Genomic DNA, 14,810 nt, shown 5'->3' on the forward strand with positions numbered 1-14,810 from the left:
CACACACACACACACACACACACACACAATCTTCCTCAAACTACAGTCCAAAATACCTTCCAGCCATACCCATGCATTTGACATTCATAGTGGACATACTGTACAGACATACTGTACATTCACACACACATTCACCCACAATGCTTTGGGGGGTGGGGGGGGGGGGGGGGGAGAGAGAGAGATGCCACCCCTGCTTCTCTATAGTAATGTTGTGATATTCAGTGGTGCAAAGCAAAGCAAAGCAAAGTTTGTTGTTTACCCAGGGTGTTGGACTAAGTGCGAAACTTATTTACAGCCAGACCCTGCATGGAAGCCTTGCTCAAGGGCTATTCAGCGGTGATTCATGATTGATGTGATGAATTGGGGAATCGAACTAGGGACCTTCCGGTATCAAGGCCGCCCCTCTAACCACTAGGCCACCGCTGCCACTAAACACAGTAATGAAGTACATTTATGCAGTGGTGTAAAGTAACAGTACATTTACTCAAGTACTGTACTTAAGTCCAATTGTCTTCTAGACTTTTACTTCTACTCCACTACATCTCAGAGGAAGATGTTGTATTTTTACTCCACTACAATTATCTTAAAACTTTAGTTACTTTGCAGATATGAATTATTACATTATAAAACATACTGTACATTTAGTACTTTAGCCCTATTTTATACCAATTTTTTTAATACCTATTCCTAGGCTATTTGAAAAATAGCCGATCTACAAGCTCACAACGCGTCGCATCGCGACACGTTGTGAGCTTGTAGATCTCCTTTTTTCAAATATTTTTGTATTACGTTTTGAATTACGGACTTGTACTTGTAACAGAGTACTTCTACATTGTAGTATTGATACTTTTACTTAAGTAACACATTTTTTCACCACTGCATTTATGTATGAGTATTAACTCTAACCCCCAAACTAAGGGCGGTTTTAGACTGGGTTCGTTTGCATTCGAATCGTTCCTGAGAACGAATGCTGACCTGCATTCACATTGGCCAAGATCCTATCGCACCAGAGAACACATGCATATATACCCCCGATCCTACAGGTGGCGGCATGCACATAGTGTTTCCCCTGTGGACACAGACGTCATCAACTATGCGACAATGTTTGTGCTGGTCGCGCATAAATATAGGGTTGCGGCTGGAGAGCTATGCTGGGGAGGGGAGGCGATCTATGTAAGTGCACGGTCTTTGGGGAGCCTCGCCCCGAAGCGGGGAGAACGCACTGAGCGCTCAACGCAGTGAGCGCACAGAAGTTAAGGCACAGACTTCTGTGTTGTTGACGGACAACGATGTACGCTTATGAGAAACAACACAAATAAAACCTGGTGAAACACTTGTGTGCATTAGCTCAAGATGAGGATACAGGAAACATTCAGTATAAATGTCCAGTTTGCTAACCTTCACAACTACTACTACTTTTGCATTTGAAACTTTAAATTTCTCTAAATATTATAAACTTTCACGACAGCTTAAGTACAAAAAAATATCATTTATGAAAAGGCAACTATAGTAGCCTATACAGTGAAATCGGACTGAATGATATATATATATATATATATATATATATATATATATATATATATGCGCCCTGTGCTCTCCTTTTTCTCTATGAAGAAAAGTACAAGTACAGTTGACACAAACGCATTCCGCAACGCTGCCTGTCTGTTGTTTAATCTGCGCATCCGCGCATTACGTGCAGATCTCATCCTCTGGACTGCAAAGCCATAGCTGGTCATGTAGGAAGGTGTGCGATAGGATCGCGCTTGCCATAGCCTCCAAAGTAATAATAATAAGAGAAAGTTCACTTTTGGTTATTTAAAAAGAATCTCCTTATTTTATGTATTAATGTATTAGCCCTACATGGGAGAAACGTTAACTTTAGAGCTTTGGTTAGAATTTAAAAAGACTGTAGAGCAGTTTGTGTGCAGACTCACCTTTTTATTTTTATTTATTTATGATTTGTGGGTCCAGCACTGTGTGTAAAAAAGAACTGTGGGGACGTGCATCTCCTGCCTTTGTTCATATTTAAAATAAAAATTATATTTTCCAATGCAAGATCAGTGTGGTTATCTGCTCTATATTGTAATATCAAAAATAGCAGATCAACAAGCTCAATGTGTCGCATTGCACCGCATTTTCAGCTTGTAGCTTGGCTATTTTTGCTACTTTTGTGTGACACTGTATGACAATAGGGCATTCATTTATGATTAAAAAGCATTAAAAGTTGCAATATGGGATACAGGGTTTCTTCCTAACAGCAAAGACATGTAGTAGAGATGCGCGGATGGCCTCTCATGGTCATCTGAATCCGCATGCAATAATAATAATTATTTTATCCAATTTAAATATCCGCACCAACTGTTTCTCCCGTATGTCAAAATATTATTATTTTCTGGTATTCCCCGTTAGTTTTAGTAGGCTATTAGTTGTGCGATGCGTTCACAAAATGCATTGATTTAGCCTATGGAATGTCGGTGCGTCTTTTTTCTTTTTTTCAAACCGGTGCTGCGCTGACAGACTCTGTACGGCATCCAACATGCGGCATCCAACGGTTGGATGCCGCATGTATGTAGGTTGGATTCAGAGCGCACTGCTCTGCTGTATACTGCTTGGTGTGGATATGTTACGGCCATGGTTGAACCCCTGTGAATTGATCTGCTATGTGTTTTTGTTGGCTGTTTTTGTCGAGTTTATATACCGTCACCTATTCCAAATAGCGGGCCACTTCCGTCTAACGGTACGCTTGCTTTCACATTGCAGCTACCGTACCCGAAAACGCATGATTCGGATCCGAGACTGCCTCCCGAGGTGGTTTCGGGAACGGAACGGTTATCCGTTTCGGGGGACGATAAGCAACATTCACACTAGCGCGACACCTGCCAAGCGGTCTGGAGTGCGCACCCGGGACCCGAGTGTGAAACGGCCCTAAGTGACCCCCCCAAAAACCAACTGACCCAAACTGAACTGGACTGGGACTTGACTGGACATGACATAAACTGCACTTTTGAAATGCACAACAGCACTTTATTACAGTGTAGCCATAGTAGCCAGCATGTTGCTATATGGAATGTTGCACGCCAAAAAAAATGCTGATTATATTTCGGCTATTAGCTATCTTAAGATTAAAGAGTATTTGAAGTGGTCCAACTAAAGAGCGTTTATTAGTTAGTGTTTCATTTCATAAAAGCAACGGTTGAAGCCTCAATCTGACCAAATCTACAAAGTAAGTAGCAACTAAAGTTTTTGTAGTGGAGTAAAAGTGTAATATTTGCCTCTGAGATGTAGTGGAGTGGAAGTCAAAATACCTCCAAAATACCAAAGATGCCCACTAAAGTGTCATCACATTAGTGTGATTGTTGTATTTGCCACTGTGTTTTGAGAAGTGTTGGCATTTTATTTTCCCTTTAAACCCAGGTTGTGTCATTATATAATGTTTTCACCTAAAAACAATAATACGTTTGGTCAATAGGTGGCAGTGCAAGACCATGGTATTAACCTGTTTCTCCTTCTGAGATTGTAGTCTAGGTAGTTGAGGATGCATGCGCTGCTGGTTCTTCTCATACCTGAGAGAAGACTCGGTGGAAACAGACCACGTTTCTCTGCCTCTATTCTTCTTAATCATTACATTACATTACATTACAGTCATTTAGCAGACGCTTTTATCCAAAGCGACTCTCAATAAGTGCATTCAACATAGGTAGGCAAGGAAACTACTAATCACCAGAAGTATGTGCATTCTCTTCTAAAACAAGCAACTAAGAGTATACCTAAGCGCTAAGGTAAAAGTGCAATATATCAGCTACCTACTTTCTTAAACAGGTGAGAAAATAGGAATAGGAAAATCAAATGAGGAAGAGCTAAAACAAATAAATGTATGGAATAAACCAGATCCAATGAGACAAGAGCTTGTACAACTAATTGACAACAAGTAGGCGCATTGTGATGCATTGTGAGCTTGTAGATCGTCTATTTTCAAATGGCCGAAATGTATATAGGGCTGAAGTGGTTACTGTATGTTTTGTAATAATAATCAAACTCTACATTGTTGTTAAATAGTTGTAGTGGAGTAAAAGTACAATATTTGCCCCTGAGATGTAGTGGAGTAGAAGTAAAAGTATTGGACATTGGAAATACTCAAGTAAAGTGCAAATACCTCAAACTTGGACAGTACTTGAGTAAATGTACTCAGTTACTTTCCACCACTGCATGTAATAGATTATAATATTTGGCCAGGAGTATCTATACTTTGACTCAAGTACTGGAGTTGAGTACTTAGTCCACCAATTGGTGATATGTTCAACTGTCCCTCAGAATATTGTGGTGTTTGTGTTTGATTAGAGTCCAGTTAATTCAGTATAACCAAATGTCCCCACAAGTTGTTGTTTTCTGCTTGAAAAAAGATTTTTAGAAAATAATTCAGGTTAGGATTAGGATTGGACCTTTTAGAGGTTAAATTCAGGGGTTGGAATTAGAGTAAAACATGAGATGTACAGTTGCGTGCCAGTGTCATGCACTGAAAAAATTGCTGATCCATAAGCTCAGCAGAGCTTGTAGATCTGTTGTTTTTCGGCTTATAGGCTTACGGTTAAAAGTTGCAAGGAAAATATCAAAAATTGCTGCCCTCACAAGTATAGTAATGTGTGTGTGTGTGTGTGTGTGTGTGTGTGTGTGTGTGTGTGTGTGTGTGTGTGTGTGTGTGTGTGTGTGTGTGTGTGTGTGTGTGTGTGTGTGTGTGTGTGTGTGTAGGCAGCTGACCCTGGGGTGTGAACAGGACTAGTGTGTGAGACCACAGAGAGGCCATTCTTCGCCCGTGACACACACACACACACACACACACACACACACACACACACACACACACACACACACACACACACACACACACCAGTCACATCTATATTCTTCCATGCTGCCAGTGACTCACTAGCCATATGAACGAACCCCTAGCGTCCATATAATGTGAACATTCAGTTAAAATAGCCGATGCACAAGCTCACAACGTGCACTGTGAGCTTGTACATCGGCTATTTTCGACAAAGACATTCGGTGTTGCGATATATTGTGTCAATGTTTTTGTTTTCTTCACAGTTTTCAAACTGTACCTGTTTTTATATCTAGCTTTGCAGGTTTTATGTTGTCAGTTCACAATAATCTAAACTGCTATTTGTTGTGAGTACAGGCACACTGAGTGCGATTGAATCCTGTATTTTGTTCGTAAATGAATGCCCGACTTCGTTGCACAAGTGTGTCACGCAAGAGTTCCCCACCTAACTCAAACCAAATATCCCTTTCTGCTTCTTAGTCTTACAGTAGCTTAATGTTTTTAGCCTTTTAACTTATTTTTTTCCCTCCTTTTTTGCTCATATGAGAATTGTTTATTTTAAGCTGTTTATTCCTGGCTGGGGTAATGCAAGGGGACACCCTAGCCCCCTTCCTCTTCATCATAGTCCTGGATTATGCGCTCAGGAAGGCCATAGGTGGACGAGAACAAGACCTTGGCCTAACACCAAGGAGGTCGAAACAACACCCCACAGTAGTCCTGACAGACCTGGACTAGGCGGACAACATCAGCCTGCTCGCCGACAACGTGGAACAAGCACGGGAACTCCTGAACAGAGTGGAGTTAGAGTGTGCCAAGGTTGGCCTTGAAAAAACTGAGGTTATCACCTTTAACATCTTACCGGAACATCCACCTCTGCAGGAGGCACTGTGCTTAAGGAAGTCAAGGACTTCAAGTACCTGGGCTCATCGGTCAACTCAACCGAGCAAGATCTTAAGGTGAGGAAGGCACTTGCACGGAGGGCCCTGAACGGCATGACCAGTGTATGGAACTCCAACCTCCCCCGTCAAATCAAACTCAGCTTCTTCTATGCAACAGTAGTGTCTGTTCTCCTCTATGGCAGTGAATGCTGGACCCTTGAAGCCAACCCTGCAGAAGTCTCTAGACGGATGTTACACCAGAATGTTGCGTGCAATACTTCAAAACATCAGCAAGAGTGTACATGTAACCAACAAGATCCTGAACGAGGGAATACCAAGGGTGAGCGAGAAAATGGCAGCCAGGAGAATGAGACTATAGCAGGACACTGCCAAAGGCATCAAGAGCTGTCAGGCAGCAAATTGGTGCCGTGGGAACCAACACACGGGCATCGGTCACGAGGACGTCCCACACTAACATAGGTGGATGTACTCAAGAAAGATGCAGGAGCACAAAGTACCAATGAACTGGCCAGATGTATAGAGAACCGGGATGACTGGAAGCGACGATGGAGGGCCCGTCTGAGGACGACCTAGAGAGAGAGAACTCTTTTGTAATAAATAAAATGTGATTTTGTCCAATCTCTATGGTAGAGTATGTTAATCCATATAAGACCTGGGACGCATCTTTGTCACTTTAGATTTCTTTGGCTATTCAAAAATAGCAGATATACAAGCTCATAGCGCGGCACCGAGTGCCGCGCTATGAGCTTGTAGATCTGCTATTTTTGAAAAAACTTGAAAAAAAAATATTTCCCCAAAAACTGTTAGGATTTAGATTTTTTTAAAGAATCGCCTCAGGTCTTAATGGGTTAATACAATAAAACGTATACAATTGGGGTGGTTGTATCTTGTCTCCCTGCTCTTCTATTGAGACATTTAGATCGTGTCAAAGGTCATGTCTCACCTATAGACACACAGATTTTGACCTGATGGTCAAGATTCAATTGATCCACTGAGCAAGCAGACAGGCTCTATTAGATCAATGGTAAAAATGTCAGCACTTGTGCAGGAAACCGGGTTCAAATCCAGGGTAGAAGAGGAAAGTCACATAGCGCAGCTTTTTGCTACTGATCCTACAGATTTTGTACAGAATTCACACAAATCGGTACACATTATCTCTGGCGTCATGTGATCAAGATGCATCTGTCAGAACTTTCAGATTCCATTCCAATTGGCTATGACTGCCTTCTAACATCTGCGGGCCCTGGGTATAGGCAACCCGTCCTGGCTTCTAATCTCTGTCGCTATTGAAATTGTTTTAATTGGATGCTTTATTAGTCAGAAATGTAACGCACGTGGTACAGTAAGACATTGCGGCTAACCGGATAACACAAAAGAGTCCTGGTGACTTGTTTCCATTGTGGTCCTATGTATTCAGTTAATCAAAATAGAATAAAAACACAACTAGAAAAAGTGCTCCTCGGAGCACAGGTCTCCGCCAGGTCAGGTACGTTATTGTGGCCTCCTGGTGGCGCTATCTGTGTACATACATCTACTGATGCCTAATCTGGACACATCTTCAGTGATGTTCCTGGAATCATAGGACGTTTCGGGTCTCGCAACATCATACGCCCTCCTCCAGGTGACCCAGCCGGGGCTGATCAGACCCCAGCTTGTGTCCAGATGGCTAGCTAGCTACCATGACTCCATGGCTCCCCTCTTTTGAGCCACAGCCATCTTGAGGCCCTCTCTGCCGCATCGGTGGTACTGCGGATGGCTCTCCTCTTTCTCTCTCCCTCGATGCCTAAACTACTGAAGGCTCTGACCAAGGAACGGGCTGCAAATCCTCTGCACCCAACTTCCACAGGGAAACACCTTGCTCTCCATCCCGCCTGCTGACAGTCGCTGACCAGTCCTGCGTACTTGGAGAGCTTCCTTTCAAAGGCTTCTTCCAAGCGATCTTGCCACGGGACTGTCAGCTCCAGCAGCATAATAGGCCAATGTGAAAAGGGTGCCATTTATTCTTAGGCCTTTCACGGCAATCGGACACTGCATTGATGATTTGATGCATTTTGTTTCCGAAAATGTGTGTTGCTAAATTAGACCTGCTGGTGGCGCTATAACAGGCCAATGTGAAAAGGGTGGCATTTCTTCCTCGGCCTAGTGGGAATGTGCGTGTGAAATTTCACGGAAATCGCAAGCTGCGTGCATAGTTTGAGGCATTTTGTTCAAAACGGACCAATCCTGCAAACTTTGGAAGCCAACCTTAGCCAATCAGGATGGAATATGGGAAATCTGACAGATCCGTGTTGATCACATGACTATAGAGATACTTTGTACCGATTTGCATGACGTTTGGATACAATCTGTAGGAGTAATATAAAAAAATGGGTTTTGCACAAATCGGCCTTCAGGTGGCGCTATAACAGGCCCATGTGAAAAATGTGGGGCAGAGGTTCTGAATTGGCATCCAGGGAGTGTGTGTGCACAGTTTCGCAGCGACCGGGCCGACGGTGCCTGAGATTAGCTGGTCGCACACGGACAGGACACACGGACGGACGGACACACGGACGGACACACGGACGGACGGACAGGGGGCAAAACATACTCTCTCGCCATGCCTTTCGGCCTGGCGGAGACAATAATACATGTTATCAACAAATAAAACACCATTATGTACAAACGAGATGGGAAAAATTACATTTACCTCCCCTTGTGGTCTCCTGATTTTAAGGCCAATTTAGAAAGAAACCAGTGATACACATCCTGGATGGTGTCAGGGAATTCCACATGTTGGTGGCAGACTAGTAGAATGAGAATTTTCCCATGTTTGTTCTAAACCATCACATCACATTTTTTTTTTGCTTTCAGGCAGTCTGTAACGACTATCTTATTCATGTCAATTTAACCAGTAATAAAAGTATTATTTCTTCCTCGGTAGTGCTGTTTGCTTGGTGCGGTGGTAGTTAAGATAGGGGGGAGGGGGAGGGGGGATAATTGAGCTCTGACTCAGCCCCATTATATAAGGAATATATGAATGAGCTCATTATGCTGCTCTTTGCACTGAGCCTCACTTTAAAAACCTCACTCTTGAACCTGAAGTTATACTCCATCACAAAACAGTGTCGCTTCAGAGGAACTGATCTACAAGCTCACAATGTAGAGTTGTTGCTGTTGTTTAGCAGCGGTGGGAAAAGTACTCATATGTTTTACTTAAGTAAAATCAATACTGCAATGTAGAAGTACTCAAGTAAAAGTCCGGAATTCAAAATTTACTTGAGGAAAAGTACAAAAGTATTGGTATCAAAATGTACTTATTTTCAAATAGCCTACGTATAAAATAAGGCTATATTTTCACTACTTTCAAAAAATTGAATTTATTTGATTTTATACATTTCTTTTGAAAATGTCAACTTTTTCAGTTCTGAACATTTTAGATATGCTACGTTATTTATATATATTCTTGGGGAAATCTTTTGAAATAATAAAAATGTAGGAAATGAGAAAAATGAATATCTATTCGCAACCCATAACACATAGCTACTTTGTAGATTTAGTTATTATTAAAAAAACATAAATTAACCAGTTCTGATCCATTAAATCTGCTACTGTAATATGGTGTGACAATGATGCTCCCTTTCAACAGAGGGCGCCATTCTGCAACCTCAGCCTGGGGCTCGATGCATGGTCTTTGACAGTGGTGGAAAATTACAAAGTACATTTACTCAAGTACTGTACTTACTAAGTACAATTTTGAGGTACTTTTACATTACTGGAGTACTTCCAATTTGCAATACTTTTACTTCTACTCCACTACATAAGTATCGTCTACTTTTACTCCGCTACAATTATTTAAAACTTAGTTACTACTAGTTACTTTGTAGATTTGAATTATTATTATTACATGACATACATTAACCACTTCAGCAGCTCTGTTTAAACTTTGGCTCTTCGAAAATAGCCGATCTACAAGCTCAAAGATTAATACATTTTATATGACAGTTTGTGAAACGGGACATTCTGCATAATGAGTACTTTCTACTATTGGTACTTTAAGTATATTTTTATGCCAATACTTTTACTTGGAAAACCCTTGTGCAGTGGTAAACGACTGTGGAGAATGTGTAGATAGCCTAATGCCTGAAGAGTGCAAACTGGACTGTGTAGAAGGTGGACTGAATAAGCAATCAAATGGCAGGTGTGGGGAATTCGACAGGTGTGGGAAATTTGCCAAATCAAGCTTAAGGCTGGGGTTGCCATGGCAACTAATTGGCTCATATCCGACCTATTCGACGCCAGTCACTGCATACATGATTGAACATTTCACAATGAAGGTCTACTATTTCTACAACTACTACAAATTCTTGCTACAAAACCTGTATATCCAGTCATTTTGGGCATAAACAAGACGTTGAAGGATACACGTCAAGTCTGATAAGGATGTACTGGGCATTTTAACATCATGTGTACAGTACTTTGCATTACTTAAGACCATTTAAAAAAAAATATATATATATATATATATATATATACAAACATTTGACAAAATAGCACATTTTACACTCTTCCTTATTGCCCACTCTTCTTGTATTCCTGCTATACAGACTGGGAAACAAATACAAATGTATTTACTAAAAAGAGTTACATACTTACCATAAGTGAAATACTGTGTACAATTTGTTTTAATATAGCCTACTGATAAAAACCCACTACAAAAAAATCAATAAAATATAGAATAATCATAATAATATTATTTTAAAATTAATACCCAGCTGTACTTGTAGGTGCTGAAATGACCATAAAATATGTCTCAATAAATTAAGTGCTTATAGCAGGTCTGTGAAAGTCCATTTCCGTGTGACTGTACATTAGCTGTGTGTACTGTGGACTGTGGTGGAAAGTAACTCAGCACATTTACTGTAATACTGTTAATTAGTTGTTTTGTTCCTCCACTGTCTGACTGTGGGTGTGTGTGAATTCGTCAGAATCCATTGAGAATGACAGTCAGTGATGCACTGTGCCAGTAAAGAGACAGTGCTTTACTTCTTAGAAAGAATGAAGAGCTGAGATGCATCCTAAAGAGAGACGGTTAGGCCTACTTAGATCATCCATTGTGACAGCAAATATGTGTTTAGTTTTAGTCTTTTGAATAAAATGTGACTAGTTCTAGTCAAATTTATTTTTCTATTTATTTATTTTGGGGGGGGGGGGTAACTTTCAGAGAGAGAGAGAGAGAGAGAGAGAGAGAGAGGGGGGGGGAGAGAGAGAGAGGGGGGAGAGAGAGAGAGGGGGGAGAGAGAGAGAGAGAGAGAGAGAGCGAGCGAGCTGAGGAGGGTAAAGCAAAGCAAAAAAGTTTCCTCCTCGGTTTTTCCGGGTTTAGTTTCCTGAGTGACTGAGTCGCTCTGGTTCTGCTGGCAGAGAGAGACAGACAGACAGACAGAGAGACAGACAGACAGAGAGAGACCGACAGACAGACAGACAGACAGACAGACAGACAGACAGACAGAGAGAGACAGACAGACAGACAGACAGACAGACAGACAGAGACCGACCGACAGACAGCGGTAAACACTCGGCATGGACGCTACGCCGTGGCAGAGAAGAGAACCGTTAGTTTAGCTACAGTGTAGCTGCTAAGGAGGAGAGAGAGAGGGAGAGAGAGAGGGAGAGAGTCGTCGGCTACATGCAACACAAACACGCTACAAACAAACCTCTCTAAAGTGTTTCACTACGGAGGAGGAGAAGCTTCATCCAGCGACATGTCGAGAGAGAACAGTAACACCACCAGGAGTCTGGACAGCATAGACCTCACTGCTCTGAGAGTGAGTATTATTATATTATATTATTATTAAAGTCTGGACAGCATATAGACCTCACTGCTCTGAGAGTGAGTATTATTACATTATATTATAGTCTTATTAAAGTCTGGACAGCATACCTCACTGCTCTGAGAGAAACACTACATGTCTGTTTATGCACCCCCCCCCTCTCTCTCTCTCTCTCTCTCTCTCTGAGAGGAGGTTATACAATGAAATCTATAAAGTGTCAGTTTATTTGTCCATTTGTAACTTTGTGCTAAAGAGTGTAGATGATTTCGAGAGAGAGAGAGTAGATGATAGAGAGAGAGAGAGAGAGAGAGAGAGAGAGAGAGAGAGAGAGAATCAAATCTAAAGTGTCAGTTTGTCCATTTGTAACTTTGAGAGTGTGCAAAATGCAGCCTGTTTGGGGACATGATTTCTCTCAAATGTTGATAGAGAGAGAGAGACGTATGATACAGGGAGAGGGGGGGATAGAGAGAGAGAGAGAGAGAGAGAGAGAGAGAGAGAGAGAGAGGGGGGGTGTTAGTTATACAGTGAAACCATCAGTGTCAAGTTATCCATTTGTATGTGACTGAGAGTGTACACATGTAACCGAATGGACCCATAAGTAACGGTTTGGTTACATGTGTTGTGTACACTCTGGGAGTTAAGAGAGAGACAGAGAGAGAGAGAGAGAGAGAGAGGGGGGGGGGGTGAGTAAACAGTGTGGAGGACAACAGACACAGTTTGAAAACAAAGTTTGAAGTTGTCGCGTTTTTAGGCTTAAATTCAACATATTGTCGATCATCTGATTATCAGTTCAGAAAATGATGTTGTGTGAATGTTTTTATTTGTGTTCAGACGGTGGTGTTGTGTGAGGCTTTGTGTATCTCACAACGAAAAAGTGTTGTGATGCGACAGTGTGTAGAGTAGACCACTGGTTCTCAAAGTAAGGCTCCGGGGACCCCCACGGGGTCATTGAGGGGGTTCCCAGGGGGTCCCCAGCAAAAGTTAGTTGGAGTTAAGAATATCATCGAAACCACTTTTAACCCTGTATAGTAACATAGAGGCTATTTGAAAATAGCAGATCTACATGCCCACACGTGATGCCTTGTGAGCTTGCAGATCTGCCATTTTCAAAGCAATCTATGAAGAAATCTTTTTTTATATACTTTTGAAACGTTTGAACGACACACATCTTGTATGGGGGTCCTTGTCCCAAAATCTGCGGCCATACATATTAATTTGGGGGTCCTTGACCTGAAACGGCTAGACAACCACTGGTGTCAGACCAAGTCACGACAATGTGTTTGTTCCTTTAGTGAAGATGTTGGACATAACGCTGTTCTTTTTTTTTAATATATATTGCAAGTATTATTATGTGTTTAGCCCTGAAACATGACTGTCATACCATGACAGTCATACCATGACAGTCATGGTGCCGAGTCCCCCTGGTCTAAAGTTGTGTTCGATTTTTTCACATTGCCATCTCTCACATAAACATAAACGTTCAGATTTCAAATATAAAGTGCTTACCACCGAGCCACGGATGTTACAAGGCGATGCGGACCGCGATGAGTACCCGTATCTCCCGTATTGTTCAATAAAAAGCATTTTAATCCTATCGCCGGCCATTTTCTTTTTTGTTTTGTTTTGTAATGTATCAGAGTGCAATACACCTCCCAACCATTAGTGTCGCATGGTTGAAAGTATCGGAGACAATTTGGAGAAAATGGCCGGCGATGGGATTAAAATGCTTTTTATTGAACAATACGGGAGATACGGGTACTCATCGCGGTGAACCATGGCTATTATTTGTTCAAAGTTTACATGTTTTTATTTGGCCCAATGTGCATCATTCATTTATGACCATTTCTGGTCACAATTAGGGCTGCCAACTACCTGGAATTCAAATAAGGGACACTCAACCAGGCGTCCCTTATTTCCAAGAAAAATAAGGGAATCCCGGAAAAAGATAAAACGTGTGTGTGTGTGTGTGTTGTACGTACAGTTTTTGTGTTAACCCATTCAATCAGGGAACACATCTACAAATGTCTCCTAAATTCTAACAGTTTTTGGAAAACCGTATGTTGCTATAATATCAGTGGTTCTCAAACGTTTTTCCATGTCAAGGACCCCCAAAATGATATGTATTTGGTCTCAAAATGTTTTGTACCAGGGACCCCCCCCCCCCCAGAAGCAAAGATTTGAGTTACAAATGTTCGCTTTAAAAATATATATATTCAAGGATTTGCACACATTTTCGTGTTTTTTCAGAAAATAGCAGATCTACAAGCTCATAGCGGGTCACTCTGCACTTGTTTAACCGATTTAGACCTGAGGCCGATTCTAAAACGCCTTCTAAATCCTGACCTACTGTAAGTTTTCTGAAAAAACAAAAAAATACAATAAATGTATGTTGCTATATACATAGATACAACAACAACCCCAAAAGGTATAGTTACAAATAGGGGTTCCCGCCAAAAATGGGTTAAGTGGTCAACAACTAAAGCCCGACCGATGCCAGATTTTTGGGTCCTATGCCGATACCGAATTTGGAGAGTCCTAGACCATTGGGTTCTCAAAGTGGGGTCCGGGGGCCCCCAGGGGTACTTGAGGGGATACCAGGGGGTCCCCAGCTAAATGATTTATACTATAGGAACCAAATGGACCCTTATGGGTCTGTAACTCTGAGAGTGTACAAATTAACATTGATTTTACAATATGAATTGGGGTCCCAGAGATAGAAATGCCATTAAATGGGGGTCCGTAGCCTAATGCATGTCAAACTGGGGGGGTCCTTAAATTACAATGATTGCGAATCACTGCTAGAGCCGTAAAAATCTTCTCTTATGGGGGGTCCATGGCTTATCTTTTCAAATGGGGGTCCTTGGCATGAAGAAGTTTGAGAACCACTGTCCTAGACCACCGATTTACCAATGTTTTGACCGATATATTGTCCCGAAATTTCAAAGTTCTCAAATCAATTAGAAAAACGTACTTGCGTTGATAAAGTTGATAACATTTAAATAAAAAAGCAAGCAAATAAATTCAATTAATAACAACCTGTATTATAGTATATCGTCTCTGTCGGGTGGAAACCCCATATGTCCAAAACTCTTACTTTTCAGGATTCAAATGCAAAAAACGGCAAAAGTAGCAGATCTACAAGCTCAAAGTGGATTATCAAAGTGAGGCTGTAGTATGATCAGTTAGGTCGTTCATTTACGAAGAAACATAAAAAGTTAGATTAACCCATTAAGACCTGGAACTGTGTCATTTTTTGATTTGAGCTAAAAAGCATTAATTTAC

The 14,810-nt window shown here is 41.4% G+C and overlaps 1 protein-coding gene across 3 annotated transcripts in view; it reads left to right on the top strand.

Moving 5' to 3' along the window:
* Window positions 1–11,115: 11,115 nt before the first annotated feature.
* LOC308075420 (mitogen-activated protein kinase kinase kinase kinase 4) overlaps window positions 11,116–14,810 on the top strand; it is a 109,071-nt gene continuing 105,376 nt past the window's right edge. For all 3 annotated transcript variants that reach the window (XM_080415294.1, XM_080415295.1, XM_080415296.1), the window contains exon 1: window positions 11,116–11,522. In XM_080415294.1, coding sequence (XP_080271420.1) covers window positions 11,460–11,522 — 63 coding nt within the window. In that variant the 5' untranslated portion in view covers window positions 11,116–11,459. The remainder of the gene's footprint in view (window positions 11,523–14,810) is intronic.

The sequence above is a fragment of the Gymnoscopelus braueri genome (assembly GCF_963280865.1).
Source record: "Gymnoscopelus braueri genome assembly, chromosome: 20".
Taxonomy (NCBI): Eukaryota; Metazoa; Chordata; class Actinopteri; order Myctophiformes; family Myctophidae; genus Gymnoscopelus; species Gymnoscopelus braueri.